The sequence below is a fragment of the Nilaparvata lugens genome, chromosome X, assembly GCF_014356525.2.
Source record: "Nilaparvata lugens isolate BPH chromosome X, ASM1435652v1, whole genome shotgun sequence".
NCBI lineage: Eukaryota > Metazoa > Arthropoda > Insecta > Hemiptera > Delphacidae > Nilaparvata > Nilaparvata lugens.
In genome coordinates this window covers 101,234,535-101,262,045 of record NC_052518.1, presented here as the reverse complement: position 1 = coordinate 101,262,045, position 27,511 = coordinate 101,234,535, and the positions used below count along the sequence as shown (strand labels likewise).

At 33.4% G+C, this 27,511-nt stretch overlaps 1 protein-coding gene across 1 annotated transcript; it reads right to left on the bottom strand.

Moving 5' to 3' along the window:
* Positions 1 to 5,391: 5,391 nt before the first annotated feature.
* On the bottom strand, positions 5,392 to 23,512 carry LOC111049305 (biogenesis of lysosome-related organelles complex 1 subunit 3). Its single transcript, XM_022335343.2, has 4 exons — positions 23,254 to 23,512; positions 20,226 to 20,307; positions 12,013 to 12,123; positions 5,392 to 6,701 (listed from the first exon to the last, which is right to left on the bottom strand). The coding sequence occupies exons 1-4, from the start codon at positions 23,338 to 23,340 to the stop codon at positions 6,466 to 6,468; spliced, it is 516 nt and encodes a 171-aa protein (XP_022191035.2). The 5' UTR covers positions 23,341 to 23,512; the 3' UTR covers positions 5,392 to 6,465.
* Positions 23,513 to 27,511: the final 3,999 nt, after the last annotated feature.

Genomic DNA, 27,511 nt, shown 5'->3' with positions numbered 1-27,511 from the left:
GTTGATCGCTATATTATTAGCTCAAAGTAAACATATTATCCTTCATCAACCTAACGGCCCAAACCGAACCTTATCACCTATTAATTGTCATAGCTTCAGTAAATGTTAGTATTGTAGATAATAACTTCATGTATAAAACTTGTAATTTGCTATTGTAAAAAGATGTAACTTATGATAATACTATAGGACAGAGCGAATGTATAGTAGGTAGTTCGTAGATTTACATAAAATGATAATATAACTAGTGAAACACAATTGAAATTATCAAGAACCCTTTCTATTTTATCAAATTACAATTATTTTCAACACATTAGAGCCATTTTCAAGTGTACATAAAATAAACTAGCATCAATTCAATATTGCTTATTTTATTCACAATTTAAAATTGCTTAAATTAGTTGAAACTTAGTTGTGATTTGGTAAAATAAAAAGTGTACCTACCAGATAACATTTGTTCCAATGATTTCAGTAGTCCTATAGAGAAAAGTCAATAAATATAAGTGGACTTGAGATGGAATTTCACCACTCATCCAGGCTCTAGGCTTACTTACTAGTCCAAGACTACATATTTATTATACTAATAGTATATTATAGCCTACCAACTAATGTGAGCAGAGCACTCCTCCTGAAACTTGGCCTGTTTTTTGTTACACCGTACAAGCTGTAAGGTAGCTGGTGGGAAGAAAAAGAAACCATAGCTTTCGGTTATTATTTATCATCAAAAAATATTTATTTAATACGAATATTCCAATATGAAACGGTGCGAAACGGAAAACAAATGCAATTGAGATAAAGGAAAGATTACAACTATAATCAACAATCAAAATTTCTGATTATAATAATCAGATAATAATTTAAGGGCTACTCGCTTAGCTGATCTGTGGTCGTTCAGTTTTTTTTATAATGAGAAACAAAAATTACTTTTTAGAATTATAGATCTGAAAAATTAAAAAATGTACTATTATTAACTATTATCTTACTTTACCTTGAAAAGAGTCCCTTCGCCTGCTCCTCAAAGTCCAGTTAAAGCACTCCCGATTTTAAATGAAAAAATATATAAAAAAAACTCTGCCAGTTGATTGAATCAAAAACACCAGCTTTCCCTACAAGATGCAAATCCTGAAAATACAATTATGTAGGTTTAAACTGCCCGGACTGCGACAGCCTATAATAATTGAATTCTCAAGACAGAATCCTTCAGGTAACCAATGCCTTAACTCAACAACTAATAACTAACGGTTCAAGGATACGGGCCTCGAAAGAAAATTCAAAATCTATTTATGTGAAAAACACATGCAGCCTTGATTCACAGACCAAAAGTCAACTCACTCTTGTTTGTATAGCATGGAGCTAAAAACCATAATATTGCCTTCACGAAACGTGATAAAACACACGTTTCATCTTTGTACATTGGAGATCTTCTCGCTTCATCAATTATATTTAATAATTAAATCCGCGACCAGATTTCTAATTCACAAAATAATATTTCAAAAATTGAATAGGTTTTGATGTCATGTATGACAAAGCTTAGCATTGGAAACTACAAAAATCAGTAGGTGTACGGTGTAGGCCTTCCTTACTGAGGCCCGGTTGCACAACAGCCGGTTAAATTTTAACTGTGATTAATTTCATAAGATTATAGGATGGATGAAACCAGAATGCCAAAAATAGTGCTTAAAGAGAAGCTACGCTCGAGAAGAGAACAAGGGAGACCAAGAATATGATGGGATCGAAGATGAGATAAGGGATGATTTGATAAGGATGGGTTATAGAGGATGGAGAAGATTTATAATGGATAGAAATGCTTGGAGGAATGTTGTGGAGGAGGCCAAAGCCCACAATAGGCTGTAGAGCTATTAAAAAATCACAAAAACCAATCAGAGAAGACCTTTTTGATAAGACGGTTTCTCTGATTGGTTCTCGTGAAACTAATCACGGTTAAAATTTAACCTGATTTTGTGAAACCAGTACTAAGTATATCCGATTTGCATTCCTTTCTCTACCAAATAACTTATAATAATACTCATTTTATGGATCGTTACAATTTGTTGTATATCTACATCATTAAATTTATGTCCCATTTCTCATATTATCCCTATGACACTAATATTGTTCTGGTAATTTATGCCTAACTTATATTATTATCCCCTCATAATGTATTCCCAACTTAACACTCACTATAATTTTTTGAGTCTACTCTAGTATTATATTGAGCACTGTATCCCTTCCACAGGAGTATACAGTACATGAGAATACACTACCATAGAGAAACAATAGCGTAAGTAGATATCCCATGGTATAGGGCTTTTATGTCACAACTTTTACTGTTATCTCAAGTCGATTACTATCGATTATTGTAGATTTTTACTGTTTTGTTGGGGTGAGAGTGTATGAACGGCACAATATGAGAGACTACCAGTGTCACACAGCTTCAAGGAAAAGAACTACGTGGACTATCGGCTTGAGATAACAGTAAAAGTTAAGACACAAACGCCCTGTACCATGGGATATCTACTTACGCTATTGTTTCTCTATGCTATAAGTCACCATCAGTAATAATACTCACTGTATGGAACGCTAAAATATTTGTTTCATCCCTGGGCCTACATAATTTATGCCCGATTTCTCATATTATCCCTATGTTCTGGTATTGAATCCAAGATATCCATTTCGTCATCCAAGGAGCCAGAGTTTGAGCAGGAAATGTTTTAAAAATACCTGCATAAATAAGATGTAGTGCTGATGAACTACAGATTAAGGCTGTGCAAAGGCTAAGAATAAGCTTCTTACTCGTGATATTTTTCTAAGTTTTTTGATTTGTATATCATGAAGCTATCAAAATGAAAGAGTTTTCTCAGGAAAACATTTTTTTTCTGATCATTAATTTTTGAGATATGAGCGCCTAAAGTTTAGATTTTTGGGACAGAACATTTCAAATTCGGTCAGAGATAAATCCATGAGATTTAGAGGATAGATTCTTCATGGTATTGTTGATCTAGTAAAACAAAAATTTTCTGAAATTATCCATTTTTAAGATAGTTATTCAATTTACTAAAAATAACTATCAGTTCAGATATTTTTGGTAAATTGAATAACTTTTCCAATAATTTTTGTTTTATTAGATCAACAATACCATGAATAATCCATCCTCTAAATCTCATGGATTTATATCGTACCGAATTTGAAATGTTTTGTCCCAAAAATTCAAACTTCAGTCGCTCATATCTCAAAAAGTAATGATCGGAAAAAAATGTTTTCCTAAGAAAACTTTTCATTTTGATAGCTTGATGATATAGAAATCGAAAAACTTGGAAAAATATCACGAGTAGAAAGTTTTTTTTTAGCCTGTGCACAGCCTTAATGTATCCTAAACATTAAACATTTCATCATACCATTATTCTGTATTATTGTGATATGTTTTCATCAATTTTCTGAAGCATTTCATGTGTGAGCAATCAAAGGGCTTCAAGTGTGCTTGGTCTATATTTATGTACACTTGATTCTTGAATGGAACAAAAGCCCTATAAATTTGAGTAGCTCCACGTGAAGTGCTTACTACTCTAACAATTACTTACAGTATTACAAATCCCAACCCAAGCTTTCATGATGCTAATTGGACTCATAATCTGTGAGTTGCATACAGTACACTACTGTGAATTACAAGAATCTAAGTAATAAAAACTTGAAAATGACCTATGGTCGAAACTAGTTGTTAAAATATTTTAAAGTTTTCAATAAAGGGTACTAAAAGTTTTTATACTGTTTTTATTAATTTGAACAAAAGTAGCCCATAATAAGTGAACTGATTTTAATAATCCAAGTTTTTAAGGCTGTTCAGTACACTTTTTACATTATTTAAATTTGATAATCTTTTTTCTTTTATCTTTAATCTTTTTTAATACAATTGTTAAGATCATTAGAAAAGTGAGAAAAGGTGGCAACTGGATTTTTCAAGTGGTTTAATAAGCGAGTTATGGGTTGTTGAAGTGCTAAACTCCGTTTTCTTTCCAGATCATGAACGATTTCGAATTTTCCATTGGAGTTTTTTTTAATACATTCAGAATATCATTGGCTTTGTTCTAACATGCGTTTTTTCGCGATTTATGCCAACATAAACAAGATATCGAATTTACAAAAAATGCTACTTTTTTATTTATGAACGATATGGGGAATAAAATGTGTCAGTTTAGAAAAATACATTTTTTGAATTTTTAAGAGAAGTTCTGTTAATATAGTCGAAACCGTTCATGATCTGGAAAGAAAACGGAATCTGGAAAATTGGCACTTCAACAACCCATAACTCGCTTATTAAACCACTTGAAAATTTCAGTGGCCACTTTTTCTCACTCTTATAATGATCTTAACAATTGTATTAAAAAAAATATCCAATTAAATAATGAAAAAAGTGTACCGACAGCTTTAACATAGGAGTAGACTTGGACTGGAAAACTTCCCATTCTAGAATGGGAAACTTCCATTGCTAACTGAATATGCTAAAATCAGATTGCATCACGTAATTAATAAATGGCTAAGTATGAATGTTATTCTTTAAATGATTAAGTATAACGATTAGAAATTGAAATTTACACTTTACTTGATCTATCAGTTAGATTACATTATGAATGTAATAAACAGTATTATCAAAATTTAATTCACAAGTACTCGCTTCTGTTACGCTATGGACTAAACTATGGTTGATTGCAGAGAATTGTTAGTCATCATTAATGTCATCATTGTTATCAGGAAACAGCTGTGATGATATAAATCATAACCAACCAGATAATTTGATGTGGAACTCTGACAATGGCTTCTGCTAGGATGAAAATAAACTGAAAGTTCATATCATAGAAAAAAATTAAATCGTCAATACCCATAGTGAGAAAGCATCATTTATAGGCTTTGTATGGGCCAGATGTAGGCCTCAAGATAGAATGCAATCCTATCTGGTCCACTATTCACTCAGCTGCCCTCTATTAAAGAATAATACATTTTATTTAATAAAAATGCAAATAATTACCACAATATCAACTTCTCAACTACACAAAAAGTGAAATAATACATTCATTAATTGAGAAATTTGAGTGAATTGTAAGTTTGAGGACATATGCAAAAAAAAAATAATAAAAAAATATATATATATATATATATTATAAAGGTGCGTACAGATTTACGCGCCGCAAACATGAACAATTCACTTTTAATAAGCTGATGCCAAGCTTTTTATATCTGTATCTTACCGTTTCTGTGAAAATTCAGATGGAGTCAGCTGATTAAAAGTGAATTGCTCATGTTCGCGGCGTGTATATCTGTACGCACCTTTAAAATACGCTTGAATGCATTGTATGAATTTGTAGCACGATAAATATATTTGTTATCTAATCATGATGAAGCTTTTTCAAAATTAAATTAAAATTTATTCAACAAATAAACATACATAATACACGTATTACATATAAACACCTATTACATACACATATAACTAATATTATACATATAAAAACAATAAATCTTATCTGTTCTTGATGTACAATCAAGAGCTAGTATTGACGGCCGTTCTGATGAAGGTTGTCAACCTTTTGATGGAATTCTACCTCGAGCTCCCGCATTCTGTCTTTCTCTGCTTTCCAGGCTTCAACATCCTCCAAAGTAGATTTCATTGCTGTGTATTGACGGCAGCTCAGCAAACGGTAACTAGGCTGTGAGACAGTGGCATAAATGCCAGTGACTTGTTAGAAAGTCCATCTCAAACTCCATGTACGAGAAACGTGTTTGAAGGTTAGAATCTCCAAGGTACCGAAGAAAGGCGTTTGAAGGTTAGAATCTCCAAGATACCGAAAAACGCGTTTCAGGGATAGAAACTCCAAGCTACCTACAATGTTTGTTTCATGTTTTTACGAAAGTTTTACTATCAATCCATCCAAATTTAAAATTGTTAGTTTTATTCAAATCTATATTCTCAGATTGTGATTTGGTGTAGAAATTGAAATGGACATAACCTATGTATAATATTTGGACAATTTGAAACTAAATTAGGGAATTGGAAAAGTTTTAGGTAATAGCCTGTTTTTTCTTTCTCGATCATTGTATTGTTTGTGCTGACCAAGTAAATAAATAAACATGCTACAATATTATTTGCAACCCTTCAGATAGGCAAATCCTGACTATTACTCAGCCATTAAAAAGCAATACTGCAAAATTAGACTGCACCGGCAATTCTAAAGTTAAACAGGCCTGATTTAATGAGTTCAATGACCTAATAATCAATGTTTTTGGATTAATGATTTAGGACCTTCAAACAAAAATATTATTATTAAAAATATGAAATATACTCAGAGGAGTAAGACCGCTCCGCTCTATAAAAACTTAGCATAATTAAAAATATAAAATTATTATTTTTTTGATGTTGCTTATAACTTGATTGTTCCATGGCAATAAAATGTTATTTTATTTGGAAAAAAATTATCATCAACTTGACGGAATGCGAATGTCGGGTGGGAAAGGCACTGACAGAAGTGCATCAAGTGCCCTATCCAGTTTCATTAAATTTGAGTTTATTTGACGCATGGAGATGGTCGCTTGTTGCATTTGGACCTGAGATCCTAGTAGTTGTTGATTCGAGTCATTCAATTTTCGGGCTGCATCAATGAGAGGCTTGTGAAGAAAGTTAAACAGATCTTGTTGCAGGGACGCGTTACTGGTACCTGTGAAATTACGAATTCTATATAAGTGGATACAGCAATTTACAACATATCAGAATAGTTATTTGTGCAACTAGTGCGCAAAGTGACAGTTTGCTGCACCGAAAGAAACGTTTACGCCCGAGCCGTAGGCGAGGGCGGAATGGTTTCTTGAGTGCAGCAGAGGAACTTTGCGCACGTATTTTCACATTAAGTTTTTCCTACAGTTACCATTGAATATGAAAAGTGGGTAATTATGGGTAAAATTGCCTGAAATGCATCAAATGTTTTTCTGTGTAATTTTATTATTGATAAAAACCTTAATCCTAAGATCCCAAAGTCCTCGTTGTCCTTGGTTATAATAAATAATGAATAATAATTAGCGCGTTGTGCTTCGTTGCACCTCTGCTCACCATAGCAGCCACAGCAGTCACTGTTACCAACTTCATTTTGATTTTGCTGCACTGTTGCTCCATATAACCTACTAAGTATTTTGCGTTGCCATGTTGCAAATCTGGAGAGCAGAAAAATTTTTCCCGCACTAGAGCGGAAAAGTGATTCTTTGCGTTCTGTAATCAGTGCAGCAATGGACACTTTTCAACGTAACTGTAGGAAAAAGCAATATCCTATACTATTAAACGAGAAATTTCTGTTTAGATGTTTATATATCTGTATGTGAACGGATCTCGAAAACGGCTCTAACGATTCTCACAAAATTTGGAACAAAGTAGGTTTATGATATGAAAATTCGATTGCACTGTGTCTCAACCCTGGGATAACTCGCTGAATGACATTAAAAGGATAAATACGTCCTTGGAAAAAACAGCTGAAAATTTTGTCGTCTGTCGATACCGTAATGGAAGTGAGTGAGCGAGTGCATGTGTGGGTTATTCCTCAGTGATCTCACCAGAGGAATAATCCAGCAAGAATAACTTATTTATGTTTATTTCTTTTTTTTAGAAAACATGTTTACTTCAGAAAGTCCAAAATAGTAACTAGATGCTGTTAGTGTAGAATAGTAAATAGTACTTATATTAACAAATATTGTAGCAAACATAGTATATCATTCTAAATCGAATTCATAGTATATCTATTTGTAATTGATGATGTGTTTGTTTTTTGAAGTGTGAATAAATTGTTATTTTCATGAGTGATAGTAGCTTAACCTAGATTTTGATTTGGACTGTAGTATAAATTAGAAAAGGGACAATTTTGGGCATAAGCCTGTTGTGCCACCTCATATAATTGTAAAAATAATTGTACGACTGAAAAAATTCATAAATGAATATAAACTATAAATTCAATCTTTCGTTACAAATTTTCTATGCTTTTACACTCCAGAACGGAGCTCGGTCCCCCTACGAAGTTCAAATTCAATAAAGTATTTTTAAAATAGCCCAAGGACTATCTTATTATTTTATCTTTCAATATTATTACATTAGTGTTATTTGCATTGTAAATAAATAAATAAATGAATGAATAAATAAATTTTCAATATAAAAGCATCTCTTGCTTTCTGGCCGCCGTATGTAGTACGCTACTACTTTGGTTTTTGGATTTTCGTAGATTAGTGAATCCCTCAAAGAACCGTAAGGCTATATTGAGGTCCACATTATAATGGCAGTGTTTGATTAGCAATGGTATTGCTATCCTTGTCTATCATTCAACAAAGCAGATAGCGCTATCTCTCTTTCGCTTTGCTCTGTTGCCGGATTGTCTTTTAACAATGTAGAATTGATAATTAATTAACAAAATATTTCATTTTTATTATGAGAATAAATTATGAAATTACTGAAAAATATAATTTTTTTCTTAATAAAATATAATTGATTATTTTTAACGAGAACGAACAGTTAATATTACATCAATAAACCTGTATCAGCTACCGTCTATAGAAGGCATTGTCAAGACAAAGGATGACTACAGATGTAATACAGTTTGTATTTTATACATTACAGGATTTAACAAATTTTTTTTTATTTATAGGTTAAGCTTGAATCAATATAAATTATTGACTGTTTTTTTGCACTTGTATTGCCTGTATAGATTGTGTACTCTTTCCCCGCGCACGGATCAACAGTCCATGCGGGGAAATAATTATTCCATAATTATTATTCTGTTCTATATTGTACATTGTTTTTGTATTGGAATAAAGAAATTGAATTGTCAAAAATCGATGTGTGTGTGCAGGGCTTAATACTGCGCTAAGTGTACTTCCAGTTTATTTTCCGTTTCGATACAATTGGCGGGATTTTTCAAAATATATATGATGCCTGCACTTATAGAAAGAACTGTTAACCTTTCTTTCGAACAAACCTAATATAAAATGGTCCAGCATAACGTTTATAGTGGTTGGCATAAAGGCCAGCGCACCTGGCAACAGGCAGACGTATGCGTGGCAACATAATATGTTTTTGGTCCGCAAACGTCGGAAGACAATTTCAACTTTTAACCACAAAACAGATTTGTTCACATTTCTAAATAAACCGTGTAATCAAACCCAAGTGTCCCTTGCGATACTGTTGATAAACTGAATTGAATTGAATTTATTTATTTCCATAAAATAATACAACATATTATAGAATATAATACATACACAGGGTATAGTAACTACAAAAAATCCAAATTAATTAAATAAAGCAATACATAATAGTGGGAATTATCCCCATTACTTTGATAAAACCATTATTACTATTACTAAATACCATTATTATTATTATAAATTATAGATCTCTTAATATTATACGAAAATGTATTATATGGTGAATGTGCAGCATACCAATACCCTGATCATGAAATAGTAATTGCCCACATAGACTAAAAAAGTCTGTTTGTGGGTCAATGAGTCCAGCACTTTGCCAATCCAAAATTAATTTTATTGCTCTAATTATTAAATTAATGTTTAATGTTAAATCAACTAAAACCATCCCTACAGCCTCCCCCCCCCCAAATCATCATCACACACACACTCTCTCGCCCCCCCCCCCAATCATCTCACACACACACACACACACACACACACACACACACACTCTCTCTCTCTAACTAGAGTTAGTGCATGCGCGATATGGAACGTCGACATGCATACGTTTAGAAAACCATCCTTGGAGCAATTAAAAAACTTCGGCAGACATACGCGGACATCTGTGTGAGTTGCAACATTTTTCCTAAGTCTGTCTGCTTACGTCCCACTGTTTGATGTGTGCGCTGGCCTTTAGGCTTATAATATATTACAAGGATTAGGACTACAAAACAGCGGCTTGACAGATTCCTTTTATTTGAACACAAAAAATTGCAAGTGGATATCTTGAACTGGCCTGCAAGTCTCATTCAAAACACTCTCCTAAAATAGTCTACAAGTCTTTACACTTACTGAAAAGTAAGATGATTCAATTTTCCTCTACAGGTCAGACTATTGAACTATCTATAAAGCCTGGTTTTCATTAGTAGAGCTAGTGGTAGAGTTTCCTGGGCAAGTACTAACTATCTTGTGAACTCTCCAAATGAAAACGTTCATGGTAGAGTAGAGTCATGGTAGAGTACTAGTTTTTAGTAAATTAGAGTGGGATAGCACCGTGGGATAGTACTCTACCACTTGCCTTTCCCCACCACCGCTTCTCACTCTACTCTACCACTACTATGTTAATTAATTAATTAATTTATTAGGTTAGCACAAACAATACAATGATCGGAAAAGAAAAAACAGGCGATTGCCCAAAACTTCTTCAATTTCCTAATTTAGTTTCAAAATGTCCAAATATTATGTATAGGTTATGTCCATTCCAATTTTCTACACCAGATCACAATCTTAATGAAAACAGTCTCGAACTAGTAGAGTAGAGTCGTGCCGTAGGCTATCAAGTTTAAGAAGTATTGTTATTTATAAAAAAGTATTAATTTATAAAAAAGTGTTAATAAGTGTTCAAGTATTAATTTATTAAAAAGTATTGAAATTTTAAGGTTAGTTCTGTTGACTAGATAACACACTTTACCTACTATTCTCAATTGTAGTGAAAACAGTTACTCGACCAAGTAAGTAGAGTAGAGTTAGTATGCCAGTTACTCGACCACTAACTCTACTAGTGAAAACCAGGCTTAATTCCTCACAAATATAATTCATGAAGTGCATACCCAAAGGCTTTTGTTAGCTATGGCTTTCCTTACCTTATAACCTACAGACAAGACAAGGACTCAAGAGAGTATCATAAGGTGGATAATTTTGTGATGGTGATGGTATTGAAATAAATAAATTAATTATGGGTTTGTGTTTTCATAGAGATAAATTTAGTATGGGTTCATTCGAAAAGTGTAGAATTAGGACTTAAAACAATGTGACTTTAGTGATCTTGTAGCTGAATTCTGTGTGTAAATTTTTATCGTGAGAAATTTATTTTTCTGTTAAAAAATAATTTTCTTACATTAAGATTTTGCTAACTTGCATCGGGGAAGACTCCAATTTCATGCAGGGTTGAGGTATTCTCACGGAACTGTATTTCCGAGTATTTGGGAACATTTCAAACTTGCATTATTTTCCTTCCCCACGGAATTATGCGCGTCTCCACATGGACCGTTGTCTCGTTGGTGGAAGGGGGACATAATTTGCGTGGAAAAAGTTCAGTTCCAATCAAGCCGCGGCCGGAATCAGATAAAAATGTAGAGGTAGCCTCGGGCCTCGAAGGCCCTATTTGAACGTGTTACATGTGGTGAAATATAAGTATTGTATAAATTTTCAAAATGTTTGATTCGTCCGATTTCGTAAAGTTATTTAAAGTAGTTTTAATTGTGTATGTATTTTATTGTTTATCAACAACGTAGTTTGAATTGTGTATGTATTTTATTGTTTATCAACAACGTAGTGTAGTGAAAGGTTTCAGTCGTGATGAGATAGCGAGTGCCATTATATTGTCTTGTTCATGTTTTAGAAACCCAAATTGACCGAGTTCCTAATATTATATTTATTTAGTAGAAAATTGAGTAAAGTCCACGCTACCTTCGTAAACAAACAACCAGAGATCAGAGTTAGCAAAATCTTACAGGCGGGTTTTTTTTTGTTATAGAATGTGTAATAAATTGTTGTAGCATATTTGTTGTCCAATTTCAAATAAAATTGACTCATTGAATAAAATTTAGAATTTGATCAGAATGCAAAAAGTTTGTTATTAATAAAGTCCCATGACTCGCCCTTTAGAATTTAGAGATCTCTGAATTCTACCCCCATCTGGGTCGGTTATAATTTCATACCGTACAATAACAAACGTTATTTTTGGAGATATTTATGCCGGTCATATTCCTCCCGTCACTGAAAAAAAAATTCTGTCTGGAATAAAGTACTCACAGAGCTTTTTATGGAGTAGCGATTTGTATTTGATCTTCTCAGGGGTCTCTCTCTTTGGGAACGACTCTTCAACTCTTCTTGAATAAACTTCAGCCGCCGAACTGAATGAGTCTGTAAACACAGACATAATATGAAATGTAAATGACATATATTATCAAATCAAAATCAAATTTATTTTGTCAAATTGAAAACAATACAATGAAGACTATAATTCATAAAAATAATAGACAAGCAAGAAATACATAATAAGATTCCAATAACACATAAACTCTTAAATTGAAAATAACTTGTTCTCTATCTGACAAAGCCAGAAAAACCTAGGTTTGTGCGCTGGCATAGGTACATAGTTGTACTACATTGATAGAGTTTGTCAGGGAAAATGTAAAACACTTTTATGTTCACAAAAAAGTTGGATAAATGTTAGAGAGTGAGAGAAGAAGAAGGGAAGAGAAAGAAGGATGAAAGGCGAAAGAATAAAGTAAGGAGAAAGAGAAAGAAAATAAAAATTGAAAAGTATATATAGGTACAGAAGTTTTCAATTACTATAAGATATTATTGAATTCACCCTGCAATTTTATCCAATCCTGTATTACTTGCAAAGTTGACTTTGAGATCCTGTTTATGAGAAAATTTTCAGGTTTACAATTGATTAATTTATGACATATATGATCAAATTGCCTCCTACACACAGTTAGGTCTGTTCGTGGTACAGGAAAAATGGTAGGCGAACGAAAACTGTACTTTTTTACATGAGCTGTGAACAGATTTCTATTTTTATTCAGATACACAATTAAATTCTTTACAAAAATTTGTCCAGTACTTTGAACTCGCTATATAATAGAGCTGGGGTAGCGTCTTTGTTTGCCAAGTGCAGCCCTGATAATGTGCCTCTGGATCACTTCTGTCTTTCTAAAATAGGTCTTTAGAGCTCCTCCCCAATACTCTTATCCCATATTGGAAGATGGCCTGAGCATAAGCAAAGTATACTATTTTAATTTCGATTAACTTGTTCAATTTATAAAATGTATGAATGATATATTTCATTTTGCTACAGGTGTTGTTAATGTGGATATTCCATTTTAAATATTCATCCAGATTTACTCCCAAATACACGAATGCATTTACTCTAGCCAATGGTGCTGATAAGCTTCGAAAAAATTTATCATATGATTATTTGAAAACATAAACATAGTTTATGTTCTGTCTTTGAACTCTTAAAATTTCTGACTAGATTTAATATCTTGAGTCTATCAGCTCGACTCACAAATTCAAGTCTACTAGATTTGATTCAGCATGGGCTGACATTGTGACATACTTGATCTCGAAATCATTCTCTGTGATTCTGTTGCTTTAGATAATCATGATGCAGTATGTCTCTATCAGAAATCAGTTATTATATTTAAGGCGATTTTATTGTTGTCCAAATTGTGCAAAATTTGTATTTGAGGAAATTTTATTGCTGTCATTTACAAATCAAGCAGAGCCAACTTTGAAGTTGAGTGGACTACGTTTATCAAAGATTTATATCAGAGATTAGTTATTAACCAGTTGAACGACAATTGAATATTCTTAATAAATTGAAACCAATCATTACGGCTGAATAAAAAAGTGGTTAAACAATACCTATTTTTTTTTCATTCAGTACATATTTCAGAAGTGACAACTTTTCTAAAATTTATTTTTGAAGTGATTTTTTTATTCAGTAACACAGGTATATAGTTCTAACTCACTTATGGGTTCCATTATTGATATTGAGTGAAAATGGACTAAATTTTAGAAGAATTAAATCCTAACCCTATTTCGGACTTTTTAAATATTATCTAAATTTGGGAGAGAAATAGTACAAGGAGATGATTGTCGTCAGGTTCGTGAGAAGGAGTATGAGGGACAAATGGATGACGGCTTTCCAAACCATAAGCAGAGAAGATAGGAGCAGCCCCGGAATCGACGTGAAAAAAATCAACAGAAACCTGCCGAACGGACACTTCAGGCTAATGAATCAGCTGCTAAAGAACTGAAAGCCGCTCGTGAGTTAGCTAGGGAAAATGATTGGAAATTCGTCTGGTTTCGTGGTTCACAAATGTGCGCTAAGAAGTCGGAGGGCTCACCTGTATTCAAAGTCAAGGGACTGGACCATCTGAAAAAAGTTATCAACGGAGAGGAATAAAGTGTTGCTACAGGTTTGATTAAACATTTATTATGAATGATCTCACGCAATTTGTAGATAGTATTAACAGTGTTAGGGAATGTGAAAGTACCGATGAATACTTGAACTATATCCAGCCCCTTAATTATGAATTGAATATTTTTAGTTTAAATATAAGAAGTTTGAAAAGAAATTTTGATCAAATTCTCATTATTTTGAACAGCATGAGAACAAAATTTGAGGTTCTAATTTTTACTGAAACCTGGACTTCTGAAGAAGAAAAATCACTGTTAAACATTAATGGCTATAATTTATATATAAAAAGTAACTCCTTGAGTCGTTCAGATGGAATTGTCATGTATGTACCTCGAAAAAAATTGATAGTCCAAACGAATATCCTTTCTTAGCTGTTGAGCTGCAAACTAAAAATAATAAATATTTAGTAACATCCGTTTATAGATCTCCTAGTACAAGTATACCTTTATTTATAGAACAACTTGATAATTATATGAATGGTTCATGCTTTAATTTTGATTATTCATTAGTGATAGGTGATGTAAATATTGATTTGTTATGTAACTCTAAAAAAACGCATGATTATTTGTCTATTATGAGTTCGCATGGGTTTGAGTCCTTTGTCAATAGAAAAACTCGTCCTGCTTCAAATACTTGTTTAGACCATATTTTTTCTAAATCCAAACATAATGACTCATTAAAAACTGCTGTATTAGAAATGTCAATTACTGATCATTATGCGACTGCTCTTCACGCATCAATTAAAAAAGATGTTTGTTCTCGATCTAGTAAGCCATGTAAGTTTATTGAAGTGAGGAATGTTAATAAAGAAAAGTTGTTAGAGGAGAGTGCTTTAATGAATTGGGAGATTGACGCGAATAGAAGTATTGAAACATTAGTAAATGAATTTGTAAATAATGTAAAAACGTGCATCAGTAGAGCAACAGTTATTAAAAAGGTTAATTTAACTAAAAAACATTTGAAACCTTGGATGTCCAATGGAATTCTAAAGTCCATAACTATAAGAGATAGATTATATAAAAGATTGAAAAATGAACCATTTAATGTAGAGCTGAGAAGGAAATTCCTGTCTTACAGAAATAGAATAGTAGATCTAATTAGAAAAGCAAAAGATTTATATTATCAATCAGAAATAAATAAAGCTCAAGGTGACCCTAAGAAGATATGATCTGTGATAAATCAAGCAATTATTGGGGTAAATAAGAATTCACAATAATTACATGTAAATCAAGATCTTAATGCTTTGAATGACTATTTTGTGAATGTAGGTATAAATCAAGCGCAGGAAATTGATATACATGGACAGAATGAAGATCAATATTTGGAACAAACAATAGATATTGAAAATGCATTTAATTTCAATTTTGTTACTGAAACAGAAATCAAGGAAGTAATCAAAAGTTTGAATGATAATAAGGCACCTGGATGGGATAACATATCCAACAGCGTGCTAAAACTATTAACTGACACTATCTCTAAACCTCTTTCAGAAATTTTCAATTGTTGTTTTTCATCTGGATACTTTCCCTTGCATTTCAAGCATGCAAAAGTTATTCCTTTACACAAGGGGGGAGTAAAGAAATACCTCAAAATTATAGACCAATTAGCTTGCTAAGTTCTATTTCTAAAATTTTCGAAAAATTGGTAAAGAAAAGATTAGTTGAATATCTAGATGTTAATAAAATCCTTGATAAGAGGCAGTTTGGTTTCCAACAGGGTAGAAGCACAGAGGATGCATTGGAGTCCTTAACTGAGACAATATACAATGGTTTCAAAACAAATAAAAAAACCTTGGTAATGTTTCTGGACCTGGCCAAGGCTTTTGACACAGTACCACATGATAAAATGATCCAGAAACTATCTAATATTGGTATTCAAGGAATAGAGTTAGATTTCTTTGAAAGTTATCTAAGGGGTAGAAGCCAAATCGTTAGCTGTGGTGGTAGTAATAGTGAGATTAGAGATGTGACATGGGGTCTACCTCAAGGGACTGTATTGGGACCAGTTTTATTTTTGATCTATGTTAATAACCTGCCTAGTGTACTGGACTCAGTTGGGTCTAAGACAATTTGTTTTGCTGATGACACAGCACTTATCTTCCAAGAAGGTTCCTGGGAAGATGTTATCAAGCAAACAAAAGTGGGTTACTATAAGGTTTCTCAGTGGCTAAAATGTAATTATTTGAGACTAAATCTTGGTAAAACAAAATGTATGACCTTCAGTCCAACAACAAGAGGAGATCTAGATATGAACAGGATTTGTTTGAATAATGCTTAGAACAGGTATCCATGTGATTCTTGCAATGAGGTTATTGAGAGTGTAAACAATTACAAGTATCTTGGTATTTTTGTTGATAAGCATCTACGCTGGTCACCTCAGATTAGCTACCTTTGTAGAAAATTAAGGGTGGCCAATTTAAAAATGTACATGCTTAGAAGTATTTTGAGTCTAAAATTACTAAAATCTGTTTATTTTGCTCTATTCCAATCCTTAGTTCAGTATGGTAATTCTATATGGGGAGGAACTTTTGATTCAACTTTAAAACCTCTATTTGTTTTACAAAAGTTAGTTATCAAAACAATAATGAGGTATCCGAGAGATTTCCCAAATGTCACATTGTTTCAAAATTCCAATCTGTTCACTATAAGACAATTGTTGTTCATTTTAAAGACTATTAAGAAACATGTGCTCAAATTAAAAAATATTCAAAATTTTCAAAGAGTAACTAGACAAGTCGCTCAAAACTTAATCACAATTGAAAGAGTTGATAGCACCCTATCCCGTAGAAGTATTTCATATTTGAGAAATAAACTCTATAATAAAGTTCCAAGAGGATGGTTGATAAAGAAGCCTAAAATAAAAGATTTCCATACCTGGGTGAAAGAAAATTATTTTTATTCAATTAATGATTTGGTTTAATATTGATTGATGTTGTATGAATCTTAAATTCAGCTTTATGTGTATCTTTAATTTATTGTTATTTCTTAGAATGGAATATTTAGTTGGTTGAATGTTAATTACTGTTAGCCTATATTATAATATTGTAGGATCATTTTATATATTAATATTAATGTATAAGTGAATAAGTTATATTAAGACTCCACGTCGGCGTACAAGTTTTCTTTTGCCGACGTGTAGCACAAAGTTGTCAATTTCCTTTCAGTTGTATTCTGTATATATTTTTGTGCAATAAACGATTTGATTTGATTTGAAGTATCCTTAGTTTTTCTCTCTCGGTCAGTGCTTTCTTTTAAAAATAATTAATTAAAAATTATACATTATGTTGGCCTATGATCATAAATAATATCACTTTTTGCTATTAAAAAGAACGACTATATTGAGGTCCACCTTATAATGATAGTATTTGATCAATTTTGGTTTTGCTATCCTTGTCTATCATTCGACAAAAGCCGGTGGTACTATCCTTTTCTAGGTCCAAAACCATGCCAATTATGTTTTTGACAGTGTAGAAAAATATAATTAATTAATGCAGAGAATCGGCATCGCTATTCTCCTATCTTTATCCACTGCCATTATAACGTGGACCTCACTATAGTAGTCGAATTTTCTCTAATAAATGAATTTATTCACTTACTGTGTCAACGAGATCTTTCGGCAGGTCCGCCATCTTTCTGGTTGTAGTCGTAGACAAGTAGAAGGTATATTTAAAGACAGTAGACAATGTATATTGAATGAACAAACCAACTTCAAATCCCACATCCTCTTTGATTACCTTCTTAGCCACAACAAACCCAATAGACGCCAATAACAGCACACTAAAAATTGCCATCCTATGCTTCTACTTGTCTATGAGTACAACTAGGAAGATGCCGAAAGATCACGTTGTCACGGTAAGTGAATAAATTAATTTATTAGAGAAAATTGTTAGTCGTTCTTTTTAATAGCAAAAAGTGATTTAATAATAAGCAGTTCGTGATGGAAAACAACATTAAAGAATAAATAAGATCTTAAGGGCAGGTCACACCGAGCTCGCGTCCGCGGCGGTAGCGAAGTCAAAAAACTCGCCTTCCATGTTATTAAGTTGTGCAGGTCACACCGAGCTCGCTACCGCGGAGGTAGTACTTCGGCATTAGTCTCACTTCTCGAGCCAGGCGAACTTTTGAAACGTCTCCTAGTGGGAGTACCGCTAGCGGTAGTGAGCTCGGTCTGAAGTGGCCAATCTAATAACATGGAAAGCGAACTCCAGAACTTCGCCATCGGTAGCGCATGCGCAGAATACCGAGACTCACACGTGACAATGAGTCATTTGCATGCCTACAGCGACGCAACATTTTGTGTTGCAGTCGGAATTGAGCTATTGTCATTTGCATTGTCTTCCGTTGTTGCATTGTCATTTTCGTTGTTCATCATTTTATTTAAATTATTTAATTATATTTCTTTAATCTTCATCTATTCTTAATCAACTATTGCTTCAATGGAGAACCTAATTGAAGAAGTGAGGAAACGACCCATAATATGGGATCGGAGCTACTGTCCTCTAACCACGGTACATTATTACGAAGTGATTTTTGGTCGCTAAAATTTAGCGTCATGTCCATTGTCGAACACTTCTGCTACTAGATAGTAGACAGTCTAGAGCTAGACACTAGTACAGTACTGCACGAGACGAAGTACAGCACTCTGGTTGCCGGCCTTCCCCCACTTCTAGAGAACCAGCCTCATCAAAACAAGAACAAAACCAAACTACCGCTGGTGGACGTTTTTTGGTGTGAACTGCTTCCAGAAAAACTACCTCCGCGGGAGCGAGCTCGCTACCGCTAGCAGACGTTGGTGTGACGACCGCTTTAGATATTTAATACTTAATAATATTCAATATGAATCAAATCTTTGATAAAAGTTATAAACCGGTTTATGGTCATACAGTCACATATGACTGTGTGAGTCATGTGCACATGATGAATTCAACCTATAGGCACATGGAGTAGGTAATCTTCTGGTATATGGTGACATAGGTTTTCTTAAGATTGAGAAAGACAAAAATGGAGGTGATGAAACCCAATCTATAAAGTTATGTTTATAGCGCTTTTATTGAGGCTGAATTGATCACAGTGGCTACATAGAAAATGATGTACTATAGTCTGTGTAGAATAAGTTGAGACTTGGCTCTCCATCCGAAGAAATATTAAGGTTGCCAATTCGTGTAAAATTTACAAATAAACTTACTACAATTTCCAATTCAACGTCAGAATTGGATGTAGAATATCATCCTATCATCCCCGATATCCTAGTAGAGCTTAAAAAGTTTCAGGGTTGAAGGATTAAAAGGAAATTTAACTTTTATAACAAAATTGGAAACATCGCGAAGATTTGTTTTTCTTTTAAATATCATTTCTCTCAGAATCATCCGGCGTCGTAATGCGTAAAAAATTCATATCAAATAAACGGGTAGAATGTCTCCTTTCTATTGGTGTCTGGATCATTTTTATCCGACCCATAGTTATTTTTTAATTATTGATTATGATCGTCAATGTCGGGACATTTCGAACAGAATACATGAAATTTTCGACATGCTGGAAACTTTTTTGTTTTGACGATCATAATCATTAATTAAAAATAACTATGGTCGGATAAAAATGATCCAGACACCAATAGAAAGGAGACATTCTACCCGTTTATTTGATATGAATTTTTTACGCATTACGACGCCCAATGATTCTGAGAGAAGTGATATTAAAAAGAAAAACAAATCTTCGCGATGTTTCCAATTTTGGAAATTAAAATTATTTGGAAATTGAATTTCCTTTTAATCCTTCAAACCTAAAACTTTTTAAGCTCTGCTAGGATATCGGGGGTGATATTCTACATCCAATTCTGACGTTGAATTGGAAATTGTAGTAAGTTGCAATTTTACACGAATTGGCAACCTTAAAATTTCTTCGGATGGAGGGCCAAGTCTCAACTTATTTTACACAGACTATAAATGGCATCCACATAGCATGACAAAAATTTATTAGCGAGAAAACAATGGAAGTAGAGTGGAATATTATGGAAAAGAAACATTTTTATTTACCCTCTTCTGTTTCAGTATCGTCAGATGATTCAGAAGCTTCGCCTGCTACAATGACTCCGACACTTGCACTCTTGCTTTTCATCTGGAAATACCACAAATAAATTGCATAACTAAGATGATACTCACTGAACGCACCCAAACCTTATAATTATGATTTTCTGTTGATCAGAGCAGAAATGTTTCAAGTTTTAAGGCTTCCACAGACAGACGCGACACAGGCTCGGGAAAACCGAGCGATATTGAGCTCGGGAGAATATCGCTAGTTTACCGAACTGAACATTCACACACGCGCTGCACGCAGACGCTCGGAATTCGGTAAAACCATCCTGTCTTGTTAGGTTAGTTGTGTGTGTACCCTAGGCTTATTATTTTTTTCAAAAAAAAAATTCTGATAATGTGTAATTTCTTGGTTCAAGTTCGTGAATTTCAATTATAAAACATGAAAAGTTACTTACAATGGCTCATCATGTTCGTCCTCGTCCATAGCGAGCGACAAAAGCAATGCTTCTTCTTGTAAACACTGATCCCTATTTAAAAAAATTGAACTAAATTATTAGCTACTAACTACACTGCATTCATGTGCGATAAGAAAGGTGTGCACTGCTGATTCCCGCCTTGATTTCCGAGCGGTCTACCGAACAGATTCGGTAGACCGAATTACCGACGCGATCTACCGCTTGCGATAATATCGCATTCCTCGGTATATCGCTGCTGTGTGCACGTTCTCATTTACCGCTATGTAATAACATATCGTACCGAATCGTCCCGAGCCCTGTATCGCGTCTGTCTGTGAATGCCTTAAAGGCATTCACAGACAGACGCGATACAGGGCTCTTTGTCTTTGTGAGGGCTCTTTTTTTGTCTGTTCTGTACACTTTGAATCCCGATTCATGAGGTTTGGCTGCGTTATAGATAACAGTTAGGCTCAACTCACACTTACGCGACTCAGGTCGAGAAGAGACTGAACTCTATAGTGAGGTCCACGTTTTAATGGCAGTGAAGAAAGATATACTGAGGTCCACGTTATAATGACAGTATTTGATCAACTTTGGTTTTGCTATACTTGTCTATTATTCGACAAAGCCGGTGGTACTAACCTTTTCTAGGTCCACAACGATGCCAATTATTTTTTGACAGTGTAGAAATATAATTAATTAATGCAGAGAATCTGCATCGCTATTCTCCTATCTTTATCCACTGCCATTATAACGTGGACCTCACTATAGGAGAAAAACGTTGCCAAGTCTCTCCATTTTGCCACTGAGTGTACACAGCTGTTACTCAATTCATCCCATTAAATTTGATTTAGTAATAATTATCATTACCTTGATAAAATAATCAATTTAATGTCAAATTAATCAAGAAAATATATTTTTTTATAATTTTATTAAAAAATTTGCTTTCATAACTGGGATCAGATTTTTATTTTTATACAAACCTGAAATGGCAGCAAATTTAAAAAGCTGTAATACAACAATCTGAATTTCAAAACAACAGAAATTAAGTTATTTGGTAGGTATTCTATTCCAATTTCTTTTAAAGATAATAGAAAAATAGAAATTCTATCAAAAAAAAGTAATTTCAATGTAAATAATTCTGAAATAACCTTTCAATATTATTTATACCTGTACCAGTAGGTCTAACCTATACGTATAGGCCAACTGAAGCATGGATGGAGTCTAGGATAATTAGTTATCAACTTTTAAAATGTAATTTCAGGTATTTTAATTTGTGTTTCTCATACGGTAATGTTAAAAATTATTTTATTGTTCAAAAATACATTTCAAATCAATTATACGACAACGTTCTAAGTCTATTCAATTATACGACTTGTGAACTAAAGTATTTTGATAGAATGAAGGAAAAAATGGCGGCTGAGAATTGTCTGTCAACCTTTATACAATCACTGTCAAAAGTAAAAATAAAATATTCTGACAAACTGACAACATTGCAAAGCGAGAGAGGGATAGCGCTATCTGTTTTGTTCTATGATAGAAAAGGACAGCAACAGTATTGTCAATTGTACACGGCCATTACAACGTGGACCTCACTATAGTCGAGAGCATGTGTTTCCAAATGGTGACACTCAGACCAGTCGATTCTAGTCTCCGCGACTGTCACCATTTGAAAGCACATGCTCTCCCTATAGTGAGGCCCACGTTATAATGACAGTATTTGATCAACTTTGGTTTTGCTATCCTTGTCTATCATTCGACAAAGCTGGTGATATTATCCTTTTCTAGGTCCACAACGGTGCTAATTATTTTTTAGACAGTGTAGAAATATGATTAATTAATGCAGAGAATCGGTATCGCTATTGTTTTATCTTTATCCACTGCCATTATAACGTGGACCTCACTATAGAGTCCAGTCTCTTCTCGACCTAAGTCACGTAAGTGTGTGAGTTAAGCCTGACTGAGCTTATTATCTTAAAAATGAGATTATCTAAAATAACATCTGATTTAATATCGTTGAAGAATAATGGCCGTTTATACAATGCAATTTCAAACGGCATCTCAGATTAAACTAGATTAAATAAATTTCAAATTCAGTTTGCTTTAATGTGATTCATTGAGATTGAACCACCAGATGATTCAATTCAGTTTAAGCTTTCACTCTGCAAACGGTATCAACTATCCTAGTCACGCATGTGTCCCTTGTCCATGGAATTGTCCTACATCGGGATTAAAGCCTTCTTATCATAACTTGGGCTATATTTATTAGTGTAGAAGAAGAATGGCAAATGCTTGTAATTTAATTGGGAACAAGTTACTAAGCAAGTGAGATCCACGTTATAATGTGCAGTATTTTATAAGAATTGGTGTTTCTATCCTTGTCTATCATTTAACAAAGCATTTATAGCGCTATCCCTTACTATCTCCACAGCGTTGCCCGATCGTTGATATATTTCTTCAGTGACTCCTGAAGTGCTGATTCCAGATCAGTCATCAATAGCAATCATGGGTCGCAAGTAATTGATATCATTATAAGAAGAAAAATTAAAATAAACTACGTGAAATTTATTTACCATTTTTAAAATAACGTCATCCTCGTCGGATTCTGATGCCTCTCCAGGAACAAGGTTAGGTGATGAATATTCTTTTTTGGGGGGCATCTCAAAACAAATATAACAAGGGGTGGAAAGTGGGATAATTGTTGTGATATTAATTATAATTTTAGTGAGAATCGTGGAATACAATACGGAATCCCGAACGTTTGTAATGAAAATGAGTCCTAATGTCCTAACCTGTAAAGATTTCAAAGTTCAAACTCAAATCTCAATTTGTAAAACAGATCATCATCGCGACCAAACACAGTGAGTACCAACCGGCAACGGTCACCGTTACCACAGAATACCTGGCAATCATAGTGAGGTCCACGTTATAATGGCAATATTAGATTGACAATAGTGTTGCTATCCTTTTCTATCATTCATCTCTTTCTAGCTTTGCAGTGTTTTTAGTTTGCCAGGAATATATTATTTGTAATTTTGACAGTGACTTTAGAGATGTAAACAAACAACAAACAATCTTCAGGTTATCCGCCATGTTTTATTCTGATTCTAGCAGAATACTTGAGTACACATGAAGTTGTATAATTGATTATAAAATTTATTCATGGATATGTTTAGATATTACCATATGAGAAACATGAATCACACTGTAATGACATTTTATGAGTGAAACTTTGACCAACCTGGACTTTGTCAGTCATCACAAACAGCGGGTAGACTATAAGAAATGTTGAAGGTTATTTCAGAATTATTTTTATTGAAATTATTTTATTATAAGTTGGATTTCTATTTTGCTTATCTAAAACAAAATTTCTGTTGTACCTGTAAAAACCTGATTTCTCTATCTAAGTAAAATAATAATTGAAAGAATCAACTATTAGTTTACAACATATAACGGTTGACACGATATAAAAGTGATTACAGTATAGTTCAGAGCAGAATATTGTAACTGCACATTAAACAGTATCAAAGAAAAATGTTCCTGTCAAAATTTGATTTTACTTTACAAAAGTCGTAATCTCAGAATAGAGAAATAGCAGTGTGGGAACTTGTTATTTAATCAGGGCTTTGAAGCCTTGAAGAGTGAATTTTGAATCTGGAACAATCTCACACAAGGTCTACTGGTCTATAAATAGAGATCAGCACACCAATATAAATTTTGAATTGAAACTCAAAAATAGTATAAATATACCACATTATAATATACTATGATATAATATACTAGACTATATCCTTTATAATAACACGTTAGCTTTTTAACAGCTCAGGCTAAAAGCAAGTACCTATAGTTTTTTTGGACATAATTATACAGGGCCGCCCCGAGGTTAATAGTCGCCCGGGGCGAGATTTCGGTATGCGCCCCCCCCCCCCCCAGTATAGGGCAGTAAGTTAGTATTTAAAAGTAAAGCCACATTGCTCTTCCAAGAGGAGAAATTCCATTAAGGGCTGCATCCTCTCCTTGATAATCATGCTATAGATTTTGTAAGCAGTGTTTAGCAAGCTGATTCCCCTATAGTTTTCACAGGAACTTCCTAGTCCAGTCAATATAGACATAAAGAAGAAGGTGTGCTTGTAATTTATATTGTAGTTCTGATTTTTAATATATTATTTGGATACTTGAGAGAAGTCCAGAACAAATTTCTTTATGCAAAATTTACTTGTGCTAGATATAGAGTGGCTCAAAAACCTCGTATTTTCAGTTAATTTTCCAGTTTTTAGCTATTTCTGCCAAATCCAGTAGTCGGGCGGATGGTTGAAGCCGAAAATTAGGTATTTTTCATAATACAAGGAGCATTATTGTTGTCAGTTGTAACTGAAAATCTATATGAGATAGAGCGCTCTACCTGATCATAGATTGTAGGCACAAAAATACGCCCAGAGGGACTTTGAATTATACATCTAACTAAATGGTAACAATTGGAAGATATTGTTGATCAAAAACTAAAATTCATCAAAATTGATTTTTTCTTTAAATTTGACTCATTTTTTAAAAATCATAACTCAGTACTTGTTAAAGATAGAGAGTTCTGAATGATCTCATTTTATTCAGAATTTTATAATCCGAAACAAAGGTTGAAGCAAATTTTTTCGTCCGATTACTGGATTTGGCAGAAATAGTTGGAAAATGAACTGGAAATACGAGGTTTTTGGGCCACTCTGTATCTAGCACAAGGAAATTTTGCATAAAGAAATTGGTTCTGGACTTTTCTCATGTATCCGAATAATATATTAAAAAATTAGAACTACTATATAAATTGCAAGCACCAATGTATATAGTGACTATTATTATCTCTCTTCTTGAGAAGAGATTTGACTGTAGCAACTTTGCAAACTTCTGGGATGCTCAATTGTCTCCAGAACATATTTATCAAATGGAGGAAGTGAAGTTTGAAGAAGAGTCCCCCATGCTTGAACAGCTCCATATTTAAACCATCCGGCCCAGCTTGTCTTATCCTATAGTCTTTTCTAACCTTGTATTCTGCAGGCTAAAACCTATTTAATTTTAAATTTCCGTTGATATTCCTAAATGGAAAAATTTTGTAACCAGCGAACAATGAAGACTTGCAGGTTTCAGGGGCAGTGGGCGCGCACAGGCTCACTCAATGACTGGAAAAATATATGCCTATGCTATGCGTAGAGTGACTGTATTTACCAAAGTTCAGTCAGTGAACGTCAAGTTTCTATTTTTTATGCCACAATTTACACTACACATATAAGTAATGAGTTATACATAGAAATAGATTGATAAGAAAATGGTTCAAGACTATGGTGAAGGTGAAATAAAGGTACATGAACCAATAATGTTGGGGCGGTAATCATTATACAACCGCGGCGCCCGGGGCGACCGCCCCGGTCGCCCCGCCTTTTGGGCGGCCCTGTAAATTATGCAAGAAACCCAAAAATGGAACCTTACGGTACCTTAGCACATGGGGTAAAGGTGCGAGGACTTTTGATCTGTTTATCTCATTATTACCCCAAACAAAACTGCGGGGTCGAACATTTTCCTTCAAACTTTTCCCTCTATACCCTTTTTTAAGCATTCAATGCTATAGGTTCTTTGCCTTTAATATTGTATGTTATTTGTTAATATTATATGGTATGGTTCTGGTGTTAGAATATATTTGAATTTCCCAAAACAAAAAACAAGAATAGACAACTCTCCCGTATCAGTCTGGCCAACAGAATATTCTCGAAGTACCCAACACATTATCGATATAATATGAAATAAAATTGGGAAATTCGGAACATGAATGAATAAATAGAAGGAATGAACTTATAGATTCTATTGTATAATATTTTTCAGACAGTAACCAAAATGTAACACAAAATCTTCTGTGATAGCAGGTTTGCTGTATGATTCCAAATACAGTTTATGTGCTTGAATAGAATAAATTATAGCAAATCTTATCCATAAAATATCGGATTAACTGAATAAAATTACATTCACATGGTTTAACCATTATAAATAGCATAGTTTATATATTATTTACTATTGTATTTTGAGGTTATGTAGAACGATTTTAGCGGTAAAAAACTTTCTTGAAAGTCTTGAATTGGCGTGCCTTACATGCTTGCATAGTTGGTTGTCAGTATTCCTGTTTTATCTTGTTTGCTTAGAAGAGAAAGAAGCAAAACGATACGGAATAAATTGAGCTGTTATAAAATTGGTTATTAATATTTAACTATTTGTTCTTATTGGAGAATTATCCTTAAAATCATACAAATGGTAATAAATAATATGTAAGTTGTGTCAGATTTCCAAAGATTCATATTGAAATGTACCGGTATCAATTTTAATGGTTAGAAAGCTGTATTATTTTGTATTGAATAATTTCATTAGTATAAAAAATTAGTAAATGAAGCTTTCATTCTATTCAGTGCACTCCTTCATTCTAGACTCATTTTCTTGTTCATTTTTTGAAAACTTTTGTATGAGTGTGCAAGACTTACGTTGTATCAACCAAAGCCGAATATCTCATGTTAAAACTAATACCTTTTTTGAGAGTCAGGTTTTCAAAAAGAACTTTCACATTTTCAATTAAAAATGAGCTTGATTGATATTGAAATGTAAATTATAATATTATTTATTCGTCTTTCTACTTGATAATTTTATTCACACAATACTCAAGTTTCAATGTTTGCTTTATGCCGGCGCTTCACTTTCTATAAATGCCTATTATAATTTTGTTTTTAATTCACAATAATTTTTCCGAGTTGGTTATCGAATGTCCAACACGAACGGTGCGCGTTTGTCTTGTCCATAACATGGACT